Genomic DNA, 27192 nt, shown 5'->3' on the forward strand with positions numbered 1-27192 from the left:
GGTGTGTGGTAGTGTTCGCACGGAGCCTTGCACCCCGCTGAAGTGTGAGGGGGGAGACTTGTGCCCACCGGAGGGAGCACCGCCCTGCAAGAAGGGGGAGAAGTGTGTGGGCGCTCTGCCTCTGGGCAAGAAGGCCGACGTCGATGCCGAAGACGTGAAAGACAAATTGGACAAGCTCACAGGGAAGATCACAGACGCTGCAGAGAAGGTAAAACAAAGGAAAAAAAACACTCTGCTGTGTTTATTCAACTTCTTTCAAACACCCAGGTTCACAGCTGCAGCGTTTATTTTGATACTTTTCTCGATTTTAAAGACTTTATATGCGATTTCTCACAGTTAAATATAATAGAAATCAAGTATCGCCTCTGAAAATAACTCTGTGAGTCATGACTGTCTACAATGGGTGTAACACCCGAGTCCCACTGTCTGTGATGTTTTCAGAGTTTTCAGAGTCCTATCTTCACTTTGTTTACATCGCCCGGACGGCCGGCTGACTCCTCCCCTCGTGTATAAAAGTTGTTTAATTGAGGGACTAGAGAAAAGAAGAATAACATACTGTACTCACTGCTTAACTGTGTTTCTAGATCACGCTCATTTCAGGTAAATTTACATGCAGTGTGAAGATACGAGCATAATAAAGATCGCTAGCATTAGCATGCTAACACAACAATGCAGCGCGAGTTGTTTTGGTTTCATGCTGGTGCTCAAGGGCGACATCTGCTGGATCAAAAAAAATCACATATAAAGCCTTTAAAGCATTTCCCATTTTCTTACAGCTCCAGGATGCACAGGAGGCAACCAATCAGGTGAGAGATAAGGCAGAGAAGCTGTCCGACAAGATGAAAAAGACCCGAGACGATCTGGAGGGAGACTTGCAGGAGACGCGTGATGTTGTGGAAGAGCTCAAAGAGTTTCTGTCAGGTAAACACAGTTTTTAGAGCAGAACGTGGCAAAGTTAGAATTTAGTTTTATTGGATTTGATGTGAAGTAAATATGCCTCAACATTCTGGTGTGTCTTCACAGACCCGGGTTCCAACCTGACCCACATCAAGGAGGTGAGCGACTGGATCCTGAAAGCCAAACTTCCTCAGAATCTGGCCGCTCTGACTAGGAAGACGGATGAGCTGAAGAATCTGGCGGACAATCTGCCAGACAGCACGTCAGTGTTGAAGGACGCTGAGCCACTGCTTAAAAAAGCCAAGAAACTCCTGGACGATGCCAAGGATGCCAGGTATGTTCTCTTCCCATTTTTTATCCCAGATTTATGTTGTGTATTAAGATTCTACAATTCTACAATTCACTTAGCAGACGCTTTTATCCAAAGCGACGTACATCAGAGAGTAAGAACAACACAAACAAGGATCTAGAAAAAAGGGAACAATGTCAGTAAGAGCAAACGATCAGCTTTGAGTCTGATTGGACACACAGGTGCTGACAGGAAGTGACCAGAGGCAAAGCACAACATTGAGGGCAGTTCTTGAGAGCTCTAATCAGTATAGAAACCATCTTATAAGTCGTCGTTATCAAACAAAAACCATCGTCATTACCATCATCATCATCAATAATATGGAGACCATCATCATTAAGTTAGTAGGTATTCATGAAAGAGCTGGGTCTTTAGCTTTTTCTTAAAGGTGCAGAGGGACTCTGCAGATCACATGGAGTTTGGAAGTTCATTCCACCACCGGGGAACCTGTTGTGAAGGTTGGATCAGACGACTGCCTTTCATTGGCAGAGCGTAGTGGGAGGGGGCCTACACATTGGTACTCCTTGATTCTTATACAGCTGGTCAGCTGTCTTTGCAGTTACTTATCACCGTAGAAGGGCAGAAATATTTTTTAAGCCGCTCCATCCTCCTCCGTCCTCTCTTGAGTCTGATTGCTCTGTGTATCTTTTTTAGCGCCTCACTTATTTAAAGGTTTTTTCCCCCTGGTTTCATATCCACAGGGACACCGCACTGGGAGTGAAGGGAGACGTGGACTCGCTGGTGTCAGGCTTAGGCACAGTGGAGGGCTCCATGGCTGACCTGGAGGAAAAACTGCAGGAAAGCATGGACAAGATAGAAAACCTGACCAACACCCTGACCACGGTAGGCAGCACGGAGACGTCAAACAGTGCATGCCATTGTGACTTAATCGCCTGCATAGCTTTTACTGAGCTGTAATGTGCTTCTCCTTGTGCAGGCTAATGATGCGCTGACTCCAGCAGAGAAGACACTGGACGATATAACAACTGTAATAACGCCGATGAAACCTCAGCTGGATGAGCTTAAAAAGCTGCTGGACAACGCAAGACCGAAGGCCAAAGAAGCTCAGGACAACGCAGACCAAGCTGTGGACGAAGCCGATGATGGAAAGGAGGTGAGAGACCGGTTGGTTTGGCCAAATTGAAAGCGATTGGTAGTCTTCACTCAGTATGTTTACATGTTACACAGTTAAGTGGAGTTATGGTTACAGCTCGATTGGGCTGTTTAATTGGACTGCTGTCCTTTTCTCACAGAGGGGGAATCGACTTATTGATGGAAGTATGTCTCAAGGTGCCAATACGCCCCCTTTTTAGCTAGTAACTGTTGGACCTTCTTCATATTATGTTACACATTAAACAATCAAGAAACAAGTTAGCAAGCAGCAGACTGGTTTTTTGTTGAACGGTGAAAATAACTTAACAGCGTTGCACATTTTGGCAAAAACTCCATGCTTTACTTTTAATGCAAATGAGATGCACCCCATCCCTCATGCCTCTATGACGATATCATTTATGCTGTTCAACTTCTGGTTCAAAACCCGACGAAAACCTAGGCCCGTTTGGAGCCCGTTTTGGGGCCAATTGAGGCGTATCCATGCAAGAGTAAATCGACCCCCAGCATGTGTTAGTCCAACTTGGAGAAAATGGACTTCAGTCAGATTAACATGTTTTTCATGTATTATAAAACTCCAGTTTGACTTTTCCACCAAAAGTGTAAAACAAAATGAGTCACAGCCTTTTTTAAGGTCAGTCGTTTCTTAACATGCGTCATCTTTAGCCTGAAGGTCGTTAAAAGCCTTAAAAGAGGTTTCAACGATTTACTAACACAGAGATGTGTGTTTGCAGGACCTGTCGACGTTGGAGGATCAGCTCGGCCGTCTTAAAGACAAGGCTCCAACCAGTCCTCTGCCCACAGATGTAGAGGATCGATTGAAGACGCTGAAGGAAAAAGCCGGAGTTCTGGTAGACACAACGGACAACATGATGGACTCTCTGGAAGGTAAGACAGCGAAACGGCAACACAGCACGAGTCCCTTAATGTCCAAGGGGCTTTTGTCTGTCCCTCTGTCGAAATGTGAAGTGCATGCTTTTATTATATTGGATTGTTCTACTAATTACATCGGCTGTTTGAGGGTGTCATTTTTCAGGCCTTGAATGTTTACATCAACACTCTGCCATAAAATATCAGCTGCATTCTTTATGAGCTGCATAGGAACGCTAAACCCTCTCTCTCTTTTTTCCAGGTAAAGCAGATACCCTGAGGACACTGCAGGACGAGATCCTCCAGAAGTCGCTCAACCTTGAAGGACTCGACGCTAAGGTGAAAGGACTGTTGGACGATCTTCGAATTCATGGCACTAACCATAGAGAATGCAAAGGCTGAGAGTTGCGCACCCCTCCCCCTCCAACCCCCCCCGTCTGTCCACATTATCATTTCATACCAACCTTCAACCACATCTACTGTTAGAAAAAGTGTTTTCTCTAGCACTAAGACTCTTCTCAGTCACATTGCAACTCTTGTGTTGCATTTGTTTCTAAATTTGAAGAAATAGCAAACGATCATCATAAGACGGAATAAGACAGTAGAAAGGTTCAGGGAGACATGAATAACTGCTCCGCTTTACCAAATACTCCTCACCTTTACAGTTTAACATGTATAGATTTCTTTATAGATTTTCAGACAATATTTAACCCCAAAGTGCAAAGTTTTTTTCCCTCATGTAGCCTAAATAAATTCAATGAAAATCTAACTGTTATCATACAGTACATGTAACCAAGGTTGCCATATGACGACATAAATCTATTCATTTTTTCCCCATTTTCCTGAGAAAAGAAGAACATTTTTGTTGTTTTTCGACATCTCAACTCTCTTATCTCGAGATAACAACGTTGGTATTCCCGTTAATTTCTCAAAATGTTTAGAAAGCTACTAGAATTTTCTCATTATCATGTGGAAACCAGCGTTGTCATCCCCAGATCTCATGAAAAAACAGCCTAAATGTACTTGTTATCATTAAGAAAAAATGGGAATAAAATCAAATGTATGGATACTTGTCCTTTTAGAGCTTCCATATGTTGCGTTGTAAACCTTTAAAAAGTTACAGAAAACAAAACTTATGATGGTGGTCATAAACGAGAGTTACGTTTGTGACCACAGTTCTATGAATTCAGTCGCTGGGGAATCTTGGCAAGAAGACTCTGTAGGGCCGTGTCTCGTGATGACGCAGGCTATTTAAGCTACGTCATGAGTCACCACAGGTCACATGTGACTTTGTTGATGTTAAATACTCGACCTGTGCACAGACGAGACGGATATTATCCAGTTTTTAGAGCTGCCTCTTGTGGTCAGGAAGATGCAAATATCACGCTAATGCAAAGAAACGAGAAAAGTCTATATTCTGTAAACATCGTTTTTTCCTTACTTATCCCAAATCAGAAAGTCTTAAATTCCATTGTTTCAATGGATCAAAACTTCAACATGTTGTATCGTTGCTCTGTTGTTTTTATGATTTAGTATTATATGTGGAAAAAGACCACCAAAGGCTTCGGACTCTGTAATGGTTCCGCAAAAACTCGACACACACTCCACTGTGAATGTTGCACCAGATTATGTTTATTTGTCAGTAGTGCAGAGCGGCTGAATGTTACATTATTTATTTGTTTATGTTGTTTGTGCAGAATCCACAGTATTTAAATAAAAGTCCTGTCAAAACTTCCTGAATCCAGCGTCGTTGTTGCAGATGTTCACACAACACACTTGAAGCTGGAGACCTAGCTCGTGTGACTTTTTGCAGAAAATATAACATAAAAAATACAAACATATCTGTCACTACATTTGTGAATTCAGAATCATACACGACATCAGCAGTGTTACAGCATCTTTACATCAGATTGTGGCACTTAATGAGTTCAGTTTGGGTAACAAAAGAGCAGCTTGTGTGCACGACGCATCACGAGAAACGCAGCAGCAGACACACCCTGTCAATGCTGTCAGTGTCTCCCACCTCACAGTAAAGTTTAATCTCATGAACAAGCAGAAAGAATTCCCATCTCCCAGAATGTGTCACAGTTTCAAGCAGTGAATAAACATAAAACATCTTAAAACAGAGCGTACATATTACAGTGTGCGGCCATGACAATCTCAAAACTTAATTAGCTTCCACACTGCATTCACAATGCCAGCTAAATCTATTTCAAATAAATACATGGAGCGTATATATATATATATGGTGGTGCATTCATGTTCACAGTTATATACAATACATATTGTGAGGAAAAAAGGGTTTCATCTTTGCAACTTTTTTTAAGAAAGTGAATTCCTTCATGTGTCTGTTAAATGTGGCGTTCGCCGCATATAGACAGTCACAGCGTAGAGTCTGTATGTGTCTGTCCAAGGTGGGTTTTTGTGCAGCGGACAAGCACAAAAGACATGAAAAAGCTGATGTTTCAACGCCTTCCTACAGTACCAAGATGGATGAGTGCCGGACAACGAGAGATTAACTGAAAAGACAAGAGAGCAAGAGAATGTTAAAAACAAAACAAAAAACTGTTTGTCATATTTATAGTCAAAATCTTAATTAAGACTGATGTAGAGATGACTTTACCTGTATGATGTTCATCTCAGGTTAGCCAGCCAATCACATGACAGAACACACTCCAGACTGGAGCGATGGGTCCTTCCTCTCAGCCACAGCAGCCAGACTGCAACACAGCACACAACGAGGATTCATTCAAATGACAGAACGATTAAATAAGAACATCATTTTATCTGGCTAAATGTTGTACCCATGTGAGCAAAAGTCGTTTTTTTTTATCAATCATAATACTCTGTTACTGTTCAAAGGCACACCTGTGGCAGGGGACATGCAGTATATTTATTTGTGGGATGCCCCAAGGCTCCATCCTCGGACCACGGCTCTTTCTCATTAGCATATATGAGCTTCCAAATGTAGCACATAAATGACCTTTTTTTTGCAGGTCATACTAATCTCTCTATTTAACCAGGATATGTGTATACTTATGCTTAATGTAAACAAAGATCTGGAGTACAGAATAAAGTATAAGGTTGAAGTTGGGATGCTATTTGATCGCTAACTCTCAGGGAAGACTTAAACAAACACAGCAATAAGATCCCTTTCCAAAGACCACAATCTCCTTAACTTCATTGTACCTTATTCATCTAAATTACAACGATATTGTTTAAACTTTAATTGGTCTCAGTTAAACTGAAGATGCAAAAACTTTTAGCAGCTGGTTCTCACCTAGAATCGTCACTCCCTAAATCGATATCTCTTGAGTCGTCATCTGCCAGATCAGGGTTACTGCACGGTACCACAGGATTCCCGTTGGGGTCCAGGGCGTCGGCCTCGTCAAAGCAGGTTTCCAGCTCCTCGAGGTCGTCCTGGGAGGCTGACTGTACAATGATGTCGGGCGTGGAGCAAGGTGAGGGACAGGAATCACTCTGGGAGAGTTTCTTCATGTGACTGATCGCTGAGGCCGCATTGAACGCTTGCTGTGGGGACATTTGAAAAAAAGGAAGATGATTGTACCGATGTCTTAAATGTGGAAAGAGACACCTTAACATTTAATCTGCTGTCACAATAAACTGTTATTACCTTCCACTTTGATTTGGCAAAGTTTTTCTCCAGCTGTTGACAGACTGACTGATAAATGTCGATGTCCTTAGCTACGTTATCAGCAATCCTGCAAATGAGTAAATAACAAAAGATTAATTTAGAAAAAAAAAAAAAAAGACTGCATTCGTTTGTGTGTGTTGGTGTCTGGATCGGAGAAAGATACTAACCAGGGGTGTCTGAGGGCCTGTTCTGACAGGAAGCGTTTTTTCGGGTTTTTCTCCATCATGTTCCTGATAAAGTCTTTGGCTGTTGAAACAAACAGAAACAACTGATTTAAATCCAGCAGTATAACCTCTACATTGGACACATTCAGTCACAAGCAGCACTACTCTTAAGATGCAGTCACACTAATGAATAATAACTAGTCAAGTGGGTCCTGTGATGTAATGTCCTTTGCATTATTATTCAATCCTAAATGTTCTCTGTGGGTTAGGAAGTCTTTAGCTCACTGCCTGCTACGCTAATCCCTCAGGCAGGCGAGATCTGTACTTTCCCCTTTTATCATCTTCTGTAACCATATCTGACCTAATCCAAGCAGGTCAAACCTCCATAGCTGCTCTGAAGAGGTGAGGTGATGTAATGAGGTGTTCTAGTCGGAATAAGGTTAAGCTAAATCCTGTTCTATACTTAGCGGTCTTCTTTGGTCACATTTCATGACAGCAGCCTGTTGCACAACTTCACATGAGTTCTTGTTTAGGTGCGATTACGAAATCCAAACTAATACCCTGCATCAGGGTACGCACTGTAAACTACGACATGGCATTATGTTGGATGATAGTCACCGTTAAAGGAGCAATATGTAACTGAGACACCTAGCGTTTGAAATGGGTACTGCAGTCCAAATTCAAAACGTTGGAGAACGCTGTCTCTCCTCGCGCCCTCCTCAAATCAAATCCTAACAACACTCACTACAAGTCTGGTTCTAGTCCAGGACCAGGACGCAGACAAATAGCAGAGAGTGGATGTCTTAAAGTGACTGAAACTCCATTTGATAAAGCGCTAGTATCTCAGATGTTGTCGTACCTGACTCAGAGATGTCGTCCCAGAAGGGTGAATGAAAGGCGTACTCGGCTCTCATGATCTTTGAAAACAGACGAGTCTCGTTGTCTTCAAAGAATGGAGGGTAGCCACAAAGCCTGCAACGCAGAAACAGCAAAAGAGAACTCAGCAAAAATCCCCAAACATATCATGAATCCCTCACATTGACACATTAAATCAAGTTTGGATTAAATTTGACGTAGAAGCTTCGATTGCTACCTAGCGTTTAAAATGGAAATAGTACTCACAAGATGTATGTGATCACTCCAATTGACCAGCAGTCGACTGCTTTGCTGTAGGGTCTCTGGGCCAAAACCTCAGGGGCTGCAGAACGATACACAATGCGGAACATTAAACAATTAACAAAACAACAAGCCACTCTCCCAAAACACATCAACATGCGCGGCCTCAATTTTGGTGCAGAGGAATCTATTAGAATCGGAGCACAAAGGTCACGGTAACCATATCAAACTACCTTTCTGTGATTAGATCCTGAATTACATGTTTTAGAATCATTAATTTTAATATCAGGTATAGAAAGCAGGAGATCAATGAAATAAATAACATCGTATGTTTGTGTATCCCGGTTTGCTCACCGACATATCCGGGTGTACCGCAGGCTGTCGACATCACGCCGTGCTCCAACGTTTTAGACAGCCCAAAGTCACTGACCATGATCTTTGCATTCTCGTCCGTGTTGTAGTACAGCAGGTTCTCAGGCTGCACAGACACAGAGAGAGAGAGAGAGGGAGAGAGAGAGAGAGAGGGAGGGAGAGAGAGAGAGAGAGAGAGAGAGAGAGAGAGAGAGAGAGAGAGAGAGGGAGAGAGAGAGAGAGAGAGAGAGAGAGGGAGAGAGAGAGAGAGAGAGAGAGAGACAGAGAGAGAGAGAGAGAGGACAATATCCATGAGTAATTTAGTTAATAACAGTGTTAGGGTTAAATTTCAAACTCAGATATGACACACTAGTAAAAGATTGAACGAGATCCATTCCTGTTTTAATACCACAGCTACAAAAAATAGAAATCCAAGGCACCCAATGTTGGTTAACTTCTAGTTACTATGTAACAAATATCACAAGCAGACTCCTTCACATGGTCTAAACTGCACAAACACATGAGAGACGTTTAATTACTGAAACTTTGCAGATGCATTTGTGTAGTTAAGACATTGAACTACTACTTGGCTTTGAATCCAACCTGTGGCCCCTTTCCTGCATGTAATCCCCCCCCCTCTCTCTCTCTCTCTCTTCCTGATTTCTGACTCTATCCTCTCTCCTATCTCTAAAATAAAGGCATAAAAAGTCCCAAAAATAAACCTTTAAAAGAAAACTTCTGTACCTGTCCACGCTATTGATCATTAACTAAACCGAGATTACATCACTTTAAAACATGTGGGATCAAAAAGGATCAAAGTATTGAGACTTTAACAACCTGGAATTACTTTGATGACTTGGGACAATGCATCCACTTTCACAATGTTGATTGATTCACGCCGTGTTCAGACTACAGCTCCAACAGATTCTCTAATCAGACGGACTGTCCATCTGATTTTTTTGCAGATGAGATGTGTGTGTGCAAACATCACCAGCCGTTCTGCTTTTGTGGCTGTGAAAACAGCGCTGGTGTTTTTATCAAACCACTGTGATTTTGTGACAGAAGCATGAAAATAAACAGAGTCCTTTGCATCTTGTCCTGCAGATTATTGAAGTAAACTTAATGCACCATGCTCTCTGAGTTTCCTGAGTTCTGCTGGATTGTGTGATTATTTTTCCTTATTAGTTCATGTCACTCTGTAATTCACTTTTTCCTTTTTGTTTAGCAATGCAAGCGACGTAAAATACACTTTAAAGTTTCGGCTTGATTTGCCAGAGCATGCATATGAGAGGCATTACTTTCAATCTGGATGAAGGTTTTTCAAGATGTGGTGTTTAAAGCTCCGTCTCTTTTTCTACCAGACTTTCTAAAGTATGTCCCCATGTGACGTCCAGTCTGAACAAAAACTAACATGTTCCCTGGATGACTTTCTTTCTGCACCTTGTCTTAGCAAGACTCTTTTCTCTCCACATGTGTGAGTGTCTCTGTGTCACCTTTAGGTCTCTGTGCACGATGCTGTTCTCGTGCAGGTAGCTGACGGCCTCCAGCACCTGTCTGATCACCGTGCTGGCGTCCTTCTCCGTGTAAACCCCCTTGTCTAAAATGCGATCAAACAGCTCCCCTCCTGAAACCCTGCAAACACACAAAAATACACAAAAATAAATCATCCGTGCCAACAACACTTTTAAACGGATACTTTTCAATTTAGTGTGGATCTCAAATTGTGTGCTGAATTTTGCAAAAATGAGTGCAGATAATGCCGAGAACATATTAAATTGTACGATATAAATCTTTTGATGACAAAGAGCACACTTACAGTTGCATGACCAGGTAATAGTGCGTCCGGCTCTCGTAGAAATCCTCCAGCCCAACCACGTTCTCGTGTTTTATCCTGAAACAGGAATAAAGAGGTTTTTAGGAATCAGAGAGAAAATCTCACAGCGCGTTTCACAGCGTTGGTACATGTCACGTTTTCATACATGGATAACAGACAATAATCCCAAACTTTAAACTTCTACAGTTGTTGCGAGCATTAAACCAGACAAAGGAAGTCTGCCACTCTCCCATAAAAAGGGACAAAACAACCAGCAAACTCAAGCAGGAAGACTGTTTCATACTCCTTCATACATCCATTCATGTCCCTCTCCTACTTCCTGCTCAGGTGATCAGCTGACTGAGGGGCGTTTACTCTTTGAGCACTTAACCAACCAGATTCTGCCACGACCCTAATCGACCGTTCATCCCGCTGCTGTCATATTATAAGAATCCGTTCTCCTCTCTTTCGCTGTCAGATTCAGTTTGATCACAGCGACCCTCCTACACCCCAGTCACTGATCCATGTCATCTCAACAGAGTCCAGGACCAGCTCCTCAGAGATCCTCTCCTGATCACATCCTGCCTACTTCCATCACCAACACCGGGGGGTGTCCTATCCTGCTGTCGGCCTCACTACCACACTCGGATACATGAAGACATCATCACCAAAAACATATATCTTTTTTTTTTTTTTTTCTAAACTCGTCAATTAAATAAAAAGGTTCATGTTCAGGGTTCAGAGTTCAGGTTCAGGTTCAGGTCCAGGTCCAGGTCCAGGTGACCTTATTTGTACCCGTAGGTAGATTTGTTTGCAGCCATCAGGACAGACAGAAAACAAAACGGATGAAACAAGGGACGACACATTAGAGAAAAGGGAAACTATTTAAAACCGACTAAAGCTTGATTTTAAAAAACTCAAATAATTACAAAAATGACAAAAAGTGCTCGAGGTTCCACCAATCGGGGCAGAGAGGAGAGAGAAGTCTCAACCAATAAGATCAATAAAAAAACATAAATAATTAAATCATCTCTTCAGGCAGGATAAAAATAAGTTTAGGACATAAATAAAAGTGTGTTTGTGCAAACGTGGCGACGGCTTGTTCAGCTCAGTGAGAGCAGCAGGAACAAAGCTATTCCTGTACCGCTTTGTTCTGCACCTCGGGACACTCATGATTAAGTCTCTCCTAATTGAATATATTTAGCTTAACAGGAGATGTGACAGAGACCAAGAATAGACTCAGAAGAGACCCGTCTATTTTCCAAACGTGTGCTCTCGAGGCTGAAGAGGCAGCAGCAGTTTCAGGACCACAAATAAGGAGACGTCTGTAGCAGCTCTTTCTTCCTCATTCTCTCGGCTTATAAAGGATCAGATGTGAGTTTTAAAACGTTCACGTCCAACTCCAGCACTCTTTATGACTTAAAGTCAGAGGTAGTTCATTAAGGAAAACAGGAAAAACTCAGATTAGAAAATTGTATTGATCCCTAGCGGGGTTTAAATCCGACCTCGGCCCTTTGCTGCATGTCACCCAACTCGCTCCTCCCACATTTCTTTTCTCTCAACTGTCCTATCCAGTCCTGTGTGTGTGTGTGTGTGTGTGTGTGTGTGTGTGTGTGTGTGTGTGTGTGTGTGTGTGTGTGTGTGTGTGTGTGTGTGTGTGTGTGTGTGTGTGTGTGTGAGTGTGTGTGTTTAATTACCTTCTCAGGACATTGATTTCGTTTTCCAGATTGCTATGGGTAAGGTGTTTCTTCTTCAGACATTTCAGGGCGTACAGTTCGCCGGTCTTCCTTTCTCTCACCATGAACACATCTGAAAATGTTCCCCTGCAAACACAAAACAACAACAACAACAACAAAGTTAGACAAGTGGAATCAGTCGGGGTTGCTGGCTTAGGTCTGCACCGTTATTGGTCGATACCGAAACCCTCCATGAGATACTTTTAATTAGATTCATGAACAGATTGGCGTTTATATTCTTATCTCCAAGTCTACCTCAGGTTTGCTTCCTTCAGACCTCCTGACCTCCATCAGTCAGGCGAGTACAGAGACTTATGACCTTTGACCCCAGGACCATTTCTCACTGCTCTTTCAAAGTCAGAACTGACCTGGGTGAAAAAGGCGTTTAAGTTTTCTGTTCGCTTTACTCTGAACGAATCACAAACAGAGCTCAGATTTAACGAGCTGCTCTGATTGGATGATTTTAAGAGGATGTTAAATGACTTGGAGGAGGACACATCTGGATGCAGATTTTCTCCTTGATGTGTTTGATCTTGACAAACATTTGCTGTTTAAATTTGTTATTTTGCGACTTTTAAAGTTGAATAATTATATTTGGATGTGTGGCTGCTCGTTTGTCTGAAACTCTTTCCTGATAGACCATCAAGACTCTAACCTTTTAAATGAAAAGCCCAACCTGTTGTAATATCTGACTTGACTTATTTTCTCACCTGACTGCCGGTTTATGTTTAAATAATTCTGCTGCAGGTCCACCTGTTGTTGTTGTTGTTTTTTAAGATGAATCAGGAATATCATTCATATTTGTTAATGCAGGCTGTATTTGATAGACGACACCCTTTTATGTAAATGTATATAAATAAAACTAGAACAACCGAGTGTTTTATCAATCTGATGTTGATGCCAAACAATCTCCAGGTATAGACTCTAAGACTCGCAGGCTTTCTTCACATTAACACCGTGTGACCTCGACAGATCAGCGACGTCTTGGCTCTGATTCAACACGGTATGTCTTTCTTTAGGCTCTCACTGAGAACTCCTACTTAGTGTTGTTGTTGCTATCTCATTTTGTCGAGAAAAGCATCTTGAATCGAGATCCTACGGTGGCTGGGAAGTGCAAACCAAAAAATACAAGAAGAGTGTGAAATACTTTAGCAAAGCTTAAGACATTTTGGTTTTTAAAACAAAATTATGAAACACTTTTTACACAAAACAAATCTGTATTTTAGATTTATAAGATGTGAAACCCTTTCACAAGAGGTGACCCAAGTTTACAACCGGCAGAACACTTTTACCAAATCCCCAAACTAATTTACAAACCACAGAATCTTGGCTGAAAGTGAATGTACCAAATGTGGAAGTGACCCGACTGAGTGGGCCGTCAATTAGTTTGATTTTATGGTGACTGAATGATGTTTTTGTCCGTTTTTTTGGAACCCACCGGAGACAGTTAACACACGTCAAAACGAATGAATCGACCGCTCACTCAATCACTTACATGTCAGAGATTCTGAGGTTTGCAAATTAATTTTGGGGATTGGTAAAAGTGTTCTGCAGATTTGTAAATTTATCTCTGTGTTGTTTTTTTTAAGTGTTTTGCATCTTGTAAAAAAATCAAAATCAAAAATCTAAATTTGTTTTGTCCATGGTAAAAGTGTTTTGCTTTTGTTATTTTGTTTTTGAAATTTACAAATATTTACCCAAATGTAAATGTGTCTCAAGCTTTGCAAAAAGCGTTTCAAAGTTTTTGTAATTTTGGTTTTCCACCGTAAAGGTCGGACGAACAAATACAGTTTCTTAACAAAAAAATGAACTCTCCTTTGCATTTTGTGTGAGGTTAAAACTTATTATTCACAACTTATTTCCAATTTAAAAGCAAGAAAATAAACATTTTCTGATTTAAAAGTCTTTATGGATCATATGTGGGTGATTCTTTTTTTTGGATTTAGAACACTTTGCATCTGAACAAAAGGAAAACGAGGCATCCTGTGACAGACATGAGCTCATGCCCACATGCTGCTAACAGTGAAAACAGCTCTCCATTATTTATGGATTTACAGTAAAGCAACAGATGTGTCACCTCTTGTGTACAAACACACACCTGTACCTGCTCATATCACCCCCCCCCCCCCCTTTACATCCATTACACCCACACACCAATATAGACAGTCAGACTCTTAATCCTTTAATGAAGTGGTGCTAGGATGTTCCTGCACTCACTGCAGTCTGACGTCAGTTCCCTAAAACCTCCTCAGGCACACACACACACACACACACACACACACACACACACACACACACACACACACACACACACACACACACACACACTCATTCACAGCCAGTCAAAGGTGGAGCCCTTTAAGCAGCTTCCAGGCTGCTGGACGGCCCAGTGGAAGCGACACCTTCAGGTAACACCTTTAGCGGGTCGTCGACTGATCAGGGATATAAAGCCAAGCCGGTGTGAATACATTTCTTTGACTTCTGCTGATCAACTTAATTCGGGGAGCCAAACATTTGCAGATTTGACACACCGGATAAATCACACACAAGCTTGATTATAGACTGTCACAGATTTCTGTTAATTCATTTAAAACACATATAGTAGCATGGACATTTCTGACAATATTTGACTGTCTTCAAACCGCCTAAAGATGTCATGATGTCCCTCATTAGTGGGCTCAGCTGTGACTGGATTACACGGACAGTGTGAGAGGCTCCATTGACAAAAGCAACGTCTCAGCGAGAACATGAAAGGATTATCCTCACCATGTGGATCGACAGCTTCCGTCTAAATTCAGTCACAGCCCTCTGAACTGTAGAAGAATAAATCAATGTCTATAAAGCACACAGGCTTCTTTGTGTTGCCTTTCTGACGAAACCATTCAAGTCATTGCTCAGCACACTTTCTGTCTGAATTCTGCTCCTGATGGTGATTCTAGAGTCTGGTGGGGCCCTATAGGCAAAACCTTTACGTCTGCCCGTGTCCCAATGCTTACTCTTCCTCTTTTTTCCTGTTTCTCTTTTCTCTCCTAAATTCCTCTTAATTTTTCTTTGTTTACTTTCACTGACAAACTTTGGTTTTCACTGCAATAATGCATGCAACGCTTAGCAGGGCAATGAAAGTGAGTGCTGTCAGATGGGGCCCATTAGGGAGGATTCCTACTGTAGATGCAAAATTTGAACATTTTTGGTCACTGCTTTGGTTTAAGTTTGTGAGCCCTCTGGCGCCCCCTACTGGTCTGGCGCCCCCAAGCAGTTGCCCGTTGACAAAAAGCGCCTCAAGAAGCAGACCGTTAAGGTACAGTCTGGTTCTGCGTACCACTAAAGGATTCAGTGGTGGTACAGAATCCTGGAAAGAGGGGAGAGCAGCTGCCTGCCAAAACGAACATCCAAAACCAGTCACAGTCGCACTTCCAACCAGGAAACCCCTCCGCTAACGTTAAGTCATCTTAAGCAACTCTCTGTCTCCTTATTACTGCTAGTTAACGTGACTGGAGCTCCTACCAGTGCCGCTGCAGCCGACTGATTTCCAGTGATGTGGGGTTTCTTGCGAAATCTCCCAAAAGTGAAATGTGAAGCAGAATAAGATGTGATCGTTCATGATATTCTGTTTTATTTCCAACATCACAGACAGCAGCTCAGACCAGCTGTGTGTGAGGTGACCATCAGGGACGCTGTCATACTGTCGGAGTGAACCATGATCACCCACCAATATCTGCTAAGATGATACATAACTTAATAAAATGATGACTGTACTGAATTCCCACTAGGGGGCAGTAATAGCCAGGTTAATGAGGGACAATAGACAGGCCCTACATAGGACGACTCAGCAAGGAGTGGGGTCCTTTACAGTTCAATGTTTTGAGATATGTTGCTATGAGGGACTCAGGGACGCTAAATCAAATAAGATCCCAGACTAGTGTGAGCAAAATCCCAGTTATAACTTCCAACCTGTTTATCAAATATCAGTTTGGAGTAGCATGGTTCAACAAGTACACAATTGATACGCACGCCATGACATAACAGTCTAAGAAGTTACCTCATAACAGTCTTAAAAATGGGTTTCTCTCTCAAGCCAAGTTTCCACCAAGCGGTCTGCTTTGGTTCAGTTTGGGACGGTAAACCCTGATCTTGCTTGCGTTTCCACAGCCAACATAACCCTACTTGGTGAGTGAAGATTCTTTCAACCAATCACCAGACTGCAGTGTCTCCACTCTTAGGGGTCAGATCGGTACTCTTCGCTCCCCAACAGAAGGGAAGCAAAAATGTAAGGCGGTACAGATCATTTTTTTGGGTAGCATTCCCAACGTTTGACGGTAGAAATGCCAATAAATGTCTACTGTACCAAAACATACTGAACTGGACGGCTTGGTGGAAACAGGGCTCGTGGCTAACCTTTTGCCTTTCTCAGGGAACCGATACTTCTGTTAGAACTATCAGAGTAAACAAAACGCCACCCGGAGGATCAGACTGCAACAGCTGACCTAAACCGGACCGCTTGGTGGAGAAATCAAATCTCAACTTTCCAAAAGAAGATTCTTCCCTTAATTTGTTCAATAGACATGGAACATGTTTGTCTTAGATGCCATGTACATACTGATGTTCTCTAATAGCACCACTGTTTTGCAATTATCTTCAAGTTATAGAAAACCTTGCCAGCTGAAAATGGCTGTCAGTAAAACTTGACACTTGTATGCAGAGGAAGTCCTTCTCTTCTTAAAGAACACACACAGGAATAAAAAAGTCCCTCTCTCTCATGTCTGTCGAAACTTTTATCATCAGTACTTACGATCCCATCTTCCCCAGGAATTCAAATACATCCTTGATGTTATTCGTGCTTTTCTTCCAGCTGCACTTTATCTCTTTCCGCCCCATCTCGGCTCTGACGTTGCCGTAGACTCCTGAGGAAAACATGAAAAATGTTTAACATTCCTTAAAGGGAACACATTATGAAGAATCCACTTCTACAGTGTTTTTGAACATATATCTGTGTAACCTGAGTGACTACTGATCCACAAAATGTGAAATAAACCATCCAGTCCTTTGTTTGTGGTCTGCATAAGTCTTACAACACAGAGAAAAATGCTCTGTTTCAAATGTGCTCTCCTTGTGATGTCACAGTGGGATTCTGGTTAAAAAAAAAATCCCCTCCCCTCCCCTGATATCTCCACCCATGGACTCCACCCCCAGCCTAAAACAAAACTTTTGCACAGTTCTGCCATTTTTATTCTCACTACAGAGGAGTGATGTCTACCGGGGAAAACTCTGGGGGGGTCATTACATTTAAAGAGACACACACACCAAAACGGAGCGTTCTGAGAGAGCTGGTTTATACAGGGTCACAAACCTCCTCTGGTGCTTGATTCATGTTGTATTTTGACCAAAGCACAGCACAGATGTTTCATTTTGACCACAGGAGACTGTTTGAAAAGGTGGAAAAGGGGGATAATATGTCATCTTTAAGGGTTCAATAAAAAGAAGGATTTGTCTTTCATGAGTGGGAAGTCACCAGTGTTGCTTAAAGTAACGGTAAACAATCTTAATGTGGTGCTAACGGGGCTCTTGTTGTAGGATTTTGGTGCAGCCATGACATGTGATAACTACTTAGACACGTTTGAACAGTGATTTGGGGAGTGTTCAAAGAGTCTAAATATTTTAAACTTCATTAAATCAAATGGAGGACAGAGAGAATAAATATCTGATGCACTTTACAGAAAGAATCCAGATGTTAACCAGCGGTGGAATAAGTCATTAAACACTGCTTTTTGACATTTCCGTCAACTTTGAATATCGATTAAAAAAAAAATCAAACACTTATCGCTGTTTTGATAACTCATTAATCCTTTCACTCGTTGTTTTCCTCGCAGTTCCAGCGTCTTCAAAGTGAGCTTTTCCTCTTTTCTTTGTCATTTATGAGAGTTTTTATGAATTTATTTGTGGTTTAGAACTGTTGCTTGGACAAGACGCAATCTCATCTCTTTGAGCGCTTTGATTCCCCCGCCCTCCATTTATTAGATTAAAGATGAACATACGTATGAGAGTGAAACTAATCACCACATTAATAGATAAATAAACATTAGTTGTAGCTCCATCGGCCTCCTGCTGCATCATTTCTGTGGGGTCTATCATCTCGGAGTACATCTTCATGTGTTATATTGTTTGTTAGATTTGGTCAAATCCTGTCCGCTGATGATCTCAGCCTCTGACTCACATCTTAAGCTGATTATCGAGCTGCTCTCATTGGATGATTTTAAGAGGATGTTAAATGACTTGGAGGCAGGCACATCTGTCTGTATGTTCTCCCTGATGTGTTTGTGTTGGATCTTCACAAACATTTGCTTTTTAAATTTGATATTTGTGTCTTTAAATGTATGTGTGACTGCTGGTTGTTTTTGTGAAACTCTGTAAATCGTGCTGCTTCCTGTCTCGGAGAAGAGGCTCCTGAAAAATAGATGTCTTCATTTCAACAAGTTTCTTTCCTGGTTAAATAAAGGTTAAATAGGGGCGCCGGTAGCGTAGTGGTTAGTGCGCGTGTCTCATGCCGTGGTCCTCCAGTCAGAAAGCCCGGGTTTGAATCTGACCTGTGACCTCTTTCCTGCACATCATTCCCCACTTTCTCTCTCTCTGATTTCCAACTCTATCCCTGTCCTATATCTCTACAATAAAGGCACAACACGCCCCAAAATAAATCGAAAATCTAATCTGACTCATGTGGTTCTCAGGTTTCAGGGTGCCTGTACCCAGGTATCTTCACCTGCAGGGCTGCTTTTAAGACTTTTAAGTATTTTTGAGCTCACTGGGCTCGTATCATCTGAAATAATTAAGGCTGAAGATTAAACTTTACATTCATTATTTCTCTCTAGGCTTATTTTCTTTACAAAACAGCATGTTTGACAACTTTTGTTCCATCAAAATAAATGAATTTACAAAAGAAACATCCCCATCATGATAATATTTTTGCAGGTGAAGCTTCAGTGTCTCGATTTGTAAAATGTGGTGTCGGGTGGAATAATACATGTAAACATATAATGGTTGTGTTTGATCCATATTTCAGCCATCAATGTAATAAATGTGAATGTCTATATATATATATATATATATATATATATATATATACATATATATATGTCAGATTGAACACAGAGCTAAGAAAGATATCGGCCGATCTATCGGTATCAGAATGTTTCCTCCCAGCTATCGGTATTGGTCCCAAAAATCCCATATTGGGCGGACCCTAGTTTTCAAAAGTGCAAAAAAAAGAAAAAGATTTGTAGGCTTCAGAAAAGTTGTCTGTAAATTATTGCAGGAGAGAAATCCTTACTTTGGGAACAAGAGGTTACGTTAATGTAACTTTATGGATAAAGAGAAATTTCCAGAAATTCAAGTTTGTTGTTGTAATAAAGTAGATTGATCAGATTTATCTCCTTCAATTAGTTCTGCTCTGGTGGTCTCAGTTTTTCTTGACTCCTGGCCACAGCCTGAACCCCAGGGATCACAGAGGGTTTGTTATCTGAGCCTAACTTTCCTCTGGATACCACAACCCTGTAAAATGCGCCCCCCCCCCCCACCTTTCCCTTAATGTTCTGGTTACATAAACAGTAGCATGAGGTCAGCCCTCGCTCGGCAGGCTAAAGCCCGTTTGTACCTATCAGTTACACAAGACTCGGAAAAGCAGCAGATTAGTGAGTTAAATACCCATGTTAGTTAATCTCCCAGCCCTCCCTCCCTCCTTCTCGTCTCCTGTGCCTTCCTTGTGTCTGTTGTGGGAACAGATTAGCAGGCAAGTCTTTAACAGGACACAAAAAAACTGGGTCGTTTTCTAATCTTGGCCTTGACGGGCCGATGAACTCTGGCCGTGTCCAGAAATATGTTAAAGACCACACCAGGGTTAGGTAGCTGAGTCTGAAAGTGATTTTAAATATTATGACATGAGAGAGACTCAGGAAATCATTTGCAAACATATCTGATTTAGTTTTTAGTAAGTCTGTTGTTTGTCAAGATTATCAGGACACAATTAACTTCAGTCACTTTCATAACAGGAGGTCAACCCATTAACAGGTATTAAATAAGATTTAATTTAACATATTTTTAACACACAGTCACAGTCAACAGATATTCAACTTGTACAGCCCCTTAACTGAAAAAGGCTTCCTGTACTGTCTCCATTTTAATTTAAGTGTTGCATTTATTTTTGTTCAGTGGCAATAATTGATTTGCTTTTATAACCCTTAAAGCTACCTTCAAACAAAAGGAAATACATTTAAAATCAAGCACCTGAAAGTCATCCAGAATCAAAGAGCTTAAACACATAAACTGATTATGATGGGTTTTTTTTTTTAGCTGTCTTTGTCCCTTAATGATCCCAACAATATCAGAAACAGCCAAATCTGCTGCAGTGGTACATGCATAAAACTGAGGATATCACAACATGAGACTTTAAATTAGTCGCCCTATTACAAAATATATCCGTATGTGAAAAGGATATAACCTTAATCTGCGGAGAGGAGAGTGCATGCATTTGCAGCACAGAGAGAGAGAACGAGCTATTTTTAAACTTCTTAAATTCACAAAGAGAGACAATCAATCTGAACAAAGACAAACGTATTCATGCAGCTTGAACATGCCAACAATAACATGTCTAAAAACTAAAGAGAAAAACGTGAATAATAAAGGTGGTTTTATTTTCTTTACCTGAGGAGCGGTGCAGAGATGCTTGAGTTGAGGTATCCTTGCAAGTACCTGGCAGCTTCAAGGGAGCTGCAGCCGTTCACGGGCAGCGGTGGGCGGAGCCTAGTCCATTCATTAGCCTCAGCAGCTTCTATAATACTGTACATCCATGCTCAGCAGTCATTCAACGTGTTGCATTCAAGGACACTGCTGCATGACACGAACAGCAGATTTAAACTATAGGAGAAAACAAAACTCTTCTTCTCTTCTGATTGTTTTTTGCTTATTTCAGTGTAGTAATTCGTATTTCATTTCACCTGGACATATGTGCAAAATTATTTTCTATCCACAACAATGGCAGACTCTTCTTGTCAAGTCAAGTCAACTTTATTAACATAGCACATTTAAAACAGCCAAGGCTGACCAAAGTGCTTTACAGAGTAAACAAATGTCAAAACATAAATCATGAAATAATATGAAAATAATAACATCTATCTGGTTAAAACCTGATAAATTAACATAAAGAAGTTCTAAAATGTGTTGGGATAAAACTTTCTCATCGTGAAGGGAAAGCTACAAAGCAGAGATAAGTTTTCAGCATGGATTTTAAACACTCAGGGGTCGGGGCAGATCTCGTGAAGTAAACTGTTCCACGGTTTTGGTGAAAAAAGCTTATTTTGAAAATCTCCTTGTGCACATGAAACATATCAAGCTGCATCGAATGATATACAGTGGTGATTCTAGAGTCTGTTGGGGCCATAGGCAAAATTCACTTGGGGCATTCATTGCCATTATGTTAAAAAAATAATCTGACATCAACGGCAACTTTAAATGACCAGCTTAAGTTTTTGCAGAAATATTGGAACGCTTGAGTATTGTCAGATGGGGCCCCCTGAGGGAGGTTTCCTACTGTCATTGTAAAATTAGCATATTCTGAGCCACTGTTATCGTCTAGAGTTTTGCAGTCCTCGGATGGCCCCCTACTGGCCAGGGGCTCAAAGCAGTTGCCTGCCTTGCCTGTTAACAAGCAGCGCCTCTGATTATATAAGCTGTGCGTTGCATGATTTCTGCAACAGATTTGAAATACTCTGGAATTTTCAGTCAAATTTGAAGATGTTGACTCGAACTGAGCTGCAGTTAAAAGGTTTTTGATTAGTGCTTCTTGTGTTGCATTCTGTGATAACTTAGAACACCTGCAATTAACCGAATCAGTGTCTTGTTTCATTTTATAACAAACTTTTCTTTAAGCTCAGAGAGTCAAAAAATGACTTTTAAAAAACTTTAAGTTTGAAACCCTCTTAGGCCCATGGGATCATCAGCTCAGCCATTTCTGGCAGTATTAAAAATAATCTTCAAACTCAATTTAATCCAATGGAGAGTATGAAATATGTGATGTGCTCTCCATAAAGAAATCCAGATGAAAATCCAGCTGTAATTAAAGCCATAACAAGAGAAAGGGGAATTTATTCAAATCTTGGTTGATCTAAATTTGACAGTCTGCTTTTAAAAGAAATTACATTATAAGTCTTGAGATAAAAAACAAACCTCAGCAACAATATTTTCACTGTGTTAGATTTTCACTGCACAAGATCACACATGCTTAATGCTGGTGTAATTAGCTCACACACATGCAGTGCACCCGTCTGCCAGACTATTTAGAACATCTCAACATATGGCAAATAGCTCTCCAGGTAAGCCTCTTTCAATGATGCAAAATAAGGCCTGTATATGTGCCTTTGTTTCTGCAGTTACAGCTGTTCACATCATCCTTGAACACATGCTGCCAATGTGCAAACTGTCCCAGTTTTGCTTCAGCCCTGTTTTTCGACCAGTATAACCTTGGAAATGGCACGATTTTGATTCCCCCCCCCCCCCCCCCCCCCCCCCCCCCCATTCCAAAATTCAACTGGTTCCTGCTTCACTCACGCACAGTCTTAAGGTGTGCAATGCTGCAGGGGAAGGTATGATGGCACAGCTAAGCTGGTTATATCAGCAGCTAAGGGAAACAAGATGGCCTAGGCCATATGATTATGCAATTGGAACCATGCACACTTCATGCACCTCCACTTTTACCCATGTACCATGCGTGCCTTGCATGGTACATGACTTTGCATGTTTTATGCATTGTGTTTTAGTGACTCTCCCTGCAACCAAATTTAACTATGGCTACAAATAAAGTAACACGAACTTGAACCTGAACAACCTCATCATGAGTTGTTGTTCTGATTAGATTCATTTGTAAACCAGCAACATGCATGTGAGTGCAGAGCAGAGAGTAAACCCGACATATTCATAATGCAAACATCTAAGTCAAATTCAAAATCAAACATTTCTGTAACTTCATAAAACTTCAGAACTATGAATTTTTTTTTTTTTTTTAAAATAATGTCACTTTGCATCTCCTTAGAAGTATCATATTAAAAAGATCTGGCTACCTTATTTATTTTATAATTTATGCATGAAAGGGTTTAGATAGATAAATAGATAGATAGATACTTTATTGATCCCGAGGGAAATTCAAAGCATCCAGTAGCAGGTTACAAAGACGTACATGACATGAAACATTTGTTACAAATTAAACCGCAAAACCGACCCCCCCCCCCCATACATATATATTAACCCGAAAAAAGATTTAAAGAATACCCCTAGATGAATCAAACTTAAACTGTGCAATTAAAAATAGACTTATAGAAGAAATGTACATAACCCGTACAGGGATAAAAATATATGTGTAATTTAAACAAGAACCTATAAATAAAAAAAAATCTGTAATTAGACCTGAATATAAAAAAATAAAAAGTGTTGACCTTCTGAAGTTTAAAAAGCAGATAGTGCAGAGTTATCAAAAACAGACATTAAATAACACATTTTATATGTTTATATCATTTTGCAAATAATTTATATTACAATAAGAACTTATATTGAAAACAATTGAATGCACTCAACACATGACCTGCTTAGAGTTTATATTTTAATGTGCATAAATGCAGCTCTATCTTAGATTTTTATTTTATAGAAATAGGATAGAATAGAATAATACTTTATTGGGGCGTTACAGCAGCACAGACAAGAAAGCTCACAAATACACATTAAACAGAATAGATAAGATAAATAAAAATAAAAATAAAAACAGGGGGTATATACAGTACAAAATGAATGATGAAGTTAACTGGGAGGAATTGAGAATTGAGACAGTATTTGCAGAGAATGACAAGATAAAGTGACAAGTGATTAAAGTGACTTGGTATGATAAATAGCAGCAAGTAATGTAAACAGCAGAGAAGAGAGGCAGTGTTGTACCACAGTAATGCAGAGTGCAGTTATATAATATAATGTAGTAAACTGTATTTAATTAATTAATTTTTTTATTGCAAATGAGTATTGGCCTATTTGATCCTCCATAATTAAATATGTAGTATTGACGTTTAAGACAAAAAAATGCAGTCTGGTTAATATTAAATATGAATGAATAACAAAACATTTTGTGTTCTTTGACCCACAGAAAGCGGCGAGTGCGCGCGCATCCGGTCCTGCCTCCAGTCATAACAAAAGAGACGTCGATGACGTCACAAGTTGACGTCGTGTTGATTTTGAGCGGAGAAATAATATATTTATAAATTGACGTAAGGGCGCTAAATCTAAAATAAACCGTGAATAAAATGTGAAAATTCATGAAAACATTTTGTTTTTTTGGGGTGGTGGTGAAGCAGCTGCACGCATGAAAGGTTCGAAAAAAAACATTTGACCTTAAACACAATAAAGTCGTAACGTGTCGTCAGGAAGCGTTTAATGGAAAATAACACAGCTGCCGGTTAGCTAGTTAGCATTAGCATGGGGCTAGTAGCTGCTTGCGGTGTGACTCCGCTAACACGGCTTCTCGTCACAAAATGTACCTCAGCGCTGTGTGTGGTGTAGCGACGTGTGGTTTAGGGTTTAACACGAATGAGTTGAACAGGACAGTGAAGGAATAACTCTGCTAACGCCAGGTAGATAGGTGTGTTAGCACGACGTAGCTAGCGGAAGGTTGAAGCTGCCAGTGCTTAGCTCCTCGTTAGCCGGCTATGTTACAGTTTGAGTTAACCTCGGTGCTTCTTCTGTGACGACTCTTCACGTCTCGCCTGTTGTGTGGTTAACCTTTGCAGGAGCATGGCGCCCCGCTTACAGCTGGAGAAAGCGGCGTGGCGTTGGGTGGAATCGGTGAAACCAGAAGAAATCAGATGGGAACACATCGAGTTAGCATATCGAGTGAACCTCCCGGCCTGCAAGAGAGGAGCCTGCAGGTACAAACAATCACCATTTATAAACAACAAGCCTCCTCACTGCTTACATTCAGCGTTTAATAATAACACCAGCATGTGTTTAAAAATGATTTAAAAACCAATTGGCTGTTTTATTTTGCTTTATTTTGGTATTTTTGTCCTTTAAAAACAGTCAAATACGACATTAAATAAACACTACACTGTAAAAACTCCAATCTTACGAAGTGTTTCTCTCCAATTCCGAGTTAAAGATTCACTTTTCTCCCCAGTAATAATACTATTAACACATTAATATAGTAACCACAGAGTAATAAAACAAATGCATAAGTCGATAATTGTTGCCCAGCTTTCACAATCTCTCCTCATTTTAAACCTTTTTGAAACATTATTTTTCTACAATTTCTTGAGCAGAATGAAGTTTTTGCTTAGTTTGATTTCATCTCTCATACCTCATCCTCACAGGTTGTTATTCACACACTCTTTGTTGTTGTTCCTCTGTCTTTGAAAAACATTTTTTGCATATTAGTAGGAAGTCATACATTATTTGTGTTGTGTTAATCATCAACTTTTATTATTAGACTCAAGGTCCATTTTAAAAGACATACAATACAAAAAAAATAGACAACACACATTTACATTAGAATAAAAACATTCCCGCCTCTTATAAAAGGCACTTATACCAATGTCTCCAAAGGTATGACTGGTAGCGTACTGCACTATAACTTGGGTTCGACAGCAGCATTATAATTACATTTTTTGAGTCATTCAAGCGACCGATAAATCTGTACATAAGGTTCCTCAGTAAAGCTTGTAAGGTGTTAACTCTTGCATTCACAAATAGCTCCCTTGCACTACTCCACCTTTGGCTTTTTAAGTAAGATCCTAAAACAATCATTGTAAGCAACCTGAAGTCTGTGCATACTTGATTTGAGTCCTACTAGATCCCTGAATGTCAACGTGTGTGATTTTTAAAGAACAAGACGTTGGTGCGTTCACGGTGTAATTCATGTTTTGCTTCTGCAGAAGGAACTGCAAAGGGAATCCCAGCTGTCTTGTGGGTATCGGTGAACAGGCATGGCTCGGGGAGATCGATGAAAATGCTTTCCACAACATCGATGACCCGAATTCAGAGCGTCGAGACATGGTACGTCGAGTTGGCTCACCTTGTTGTTGAGCGGGAGCTTGTGAATCTTTTAGGTCGCTCAAACCACCGAGCAATGTGATTATTCTATAGTCCTCACATCTGTCAGAAAATCAGTGTTTAACCAGTGAATATCTAAATGTCTCTCTTGTTTTCGTCTCTTGTTCCTTTTTGTAGAACACATTCGTTGGCCTGACCAACCTGGGTGCTACATGTTACGTTAACACATTCCTGCAAGTGTGGTTCCACAACCTGGAGCTGCGTAGGAGCCTCTATCAGTGCCACAACTCCAGAGCCCAGGAACACAACTCTGAATCAGGTATATCTCAAAACCAAATATTGGGGATGCATCTGTTTTGTTTTCTCTCGTTTCCTAGTTTGACTCAGCATGTTTTAGGGACAAATGTTTTCACCGTTTTTTTTTTTAAACCACTTAAAAAGGAGTGCATGAACCAACAGCTACTGGTATCAATCTGCTGGTTTCACTGTCACCACAAACTATAGCTACACATCATTTTAGGTTAGAGACCAGAACAGAATATGATGCTGCGTTTTCTCCGTTTTGTTGATCTTAAACTTATAAGGTTGCACACAGACGACCGGCTGATGGTTGTCTGAAAGACGAAGACGAGGCTAGGATGAATTCCCAAATCTTAACTTGTATTTTTTTTCCTTTCCAGATCATGCAAACTTTACTCACTCAGATTGCTGTCTCCCTCTCTTTCAGATTACGAGCCTCAGTCCATCAGTGAGCACCTGCAGTATCTGTTTGCACTCCTGCAGAACAGCAACAGAAAGTACATCGACCCTTCAGGGCTGGTCAAAGCGCTGGGCCTGGACACGGGACAGCAGCAGGTAAATCACGTCGAAGCCCTGCACCTTTTTTTTGTATAAAAAATAACTTTCTTCATGGGTACAAATCACATTTTCGTTTTCTCCTTATGTGAGTATTATGTTCAATTTTTTCTCTATGAAGCATTTTATTATATTGAATTGGTCAAAATTAACATGAAAGGCAAAGTCTTGTTATTAAACAAACTGTCAACCAGATGATTACCCAACTA

The 27192-nt window shown here is 40.7% G+C and overlaps 3 protein-coding genes across 7 annotated transcripts in view; 2 read left to right on the forward strand and 1 right to left on the reverse strand.

Annotated features, from left to right (window-relative positions):
* LOC132977137 (laminin subunit beta-3-like) overlaps nucleotides 1-4957 on the forward strand; it is an 18255-nt gene extending 13298 nt beyond the window's left edge. For both annotated transcript variants that reach the window (XM_061041558.1, XM_061041557.1), the window contains 7 exons: nucleotides 2-208; nucleotides 777-921; nucleotides 1024-1231; nucleotides 1948-2089; nucleotides 2184-2360; nucleotides 3091-3244; nucleotides 3489-4957. In XM_061041558.1, coding sequence (XP_060897541.1) covers nucleotides 2-208; nucleotides 777-921; nucleotides 1024-1231; nucleotides 1948-2089; nucleotides 2184-2360; nucleotides 3091-3244; nucleotides 3489-3628 — 1173 coding nt within the window. In that variant the 3' untranslated portion in view covers nucleotides 3629-4957. The remainder of the gene's footprint in view (nucleotide 1; nucleotides 209-776; nucleotides 922-1023; nucleotides 1232-1947; nucleotides 2090-2183; nucleotides 2361-3090; nucleotides 3245-3488) is intronic.
* The window catches only part of usp48 (ubiquitin specific peptidase 48), a 50490-nt gene that overhangs the window by 8368 nt on the left and 14930 nt on the right, over nucleotides 1-27192 (forward strand). Inside the window, exons 1-5 of one of the 3 annotated variants that reach the window (XR_009673768.1) lie at nucleotides 24519-24722; nucleotides 24871-25008; nucleotides 26011-26131; nucleotides 26306-26447; nucleotides 26856-26983. Coding sequence is in view for 2 of the 3 variants with exons in the window: in XM_061041560.1 (XP_060897543.1) it covers nucleotides 24875-25008; nucleotides 26011-26131; nucleotides 26306-26447; nucleotides 26856-26983 (525 nt within the window). In the remaining variant the exon portion in view is untranslated. Of the gene's footprint in view, nucleotides 1-24518; nucleotides 24723-24870; nucleotides 25009-26010; nucleotides 26132-26305; nucleotides 26448-26855; nucleotides 26984-27192 lie in introns of those variants that run through there. The other 2 variants (XM_061041559.1, XM_061041560.1) reach the window with 2 other exon arrangements.
* camk1ga (calcium/calmodulin-dependent protein kinase IGa) lies at nucleotides 4837-20839 on the reverse strand. 2 transcript variants are annotated; one of them, XM_061041579.1, is made up of 14 exons: nucleotides 20753-20795; nucleotides 17409-17481; nucleotides 16851-16962; nucleotides 12023-12148; nucleotides 10329-10403; nucleotides 10006-10144; nucleotides 8516-8639; nucleotides 8168-8243; nucleotides 7905-8017; nucleotides 7049-7127; nucleotides 6861-6948; nucleotides 6507-6757; nucleotides 5850-5946; nucleotides 4837-5745 (listed from the first exon to the last, which is right to left on the reverse strand). In XM_061041579.1, exons 2-13 carry the CDS (start codon nucleotides 17464-17466, stop codon nucleotides 5883-5885), a joined length of 1305 nt encoding a protein of 434 aa, XP_060897562.1. In that variant the 5' UTR covers nucleotides 17467-17481; nucleotides 20753-20795; the 3' UTR covers nucleotides 4837-5745; nucleotides 5850-5882. The 2 variants fall into 2 exon arrangements, with proteins under 2 accessions (XP_060897562.1, XP_060897563.1); XM_061041580.1 differs by lacking the exon at nucleotides 17409-17481 and having other exon boundaries at nucleotides 20753-20839.

The sequence above is a fragment of the Labrus mixtus genome, chromosome 7, assembly GCF_963584025.1.
Source record: "Labrus mixtus chromosome 7, fLabMix1.1, whole genome shotgun sequence".
Taxonomy (NCBI): domain Eukaryota; kingdom Metazoa; phylum Chordata; class Actinopteri; order Labriformes; family Labridae; genus Labrus; species Labrus mixtus.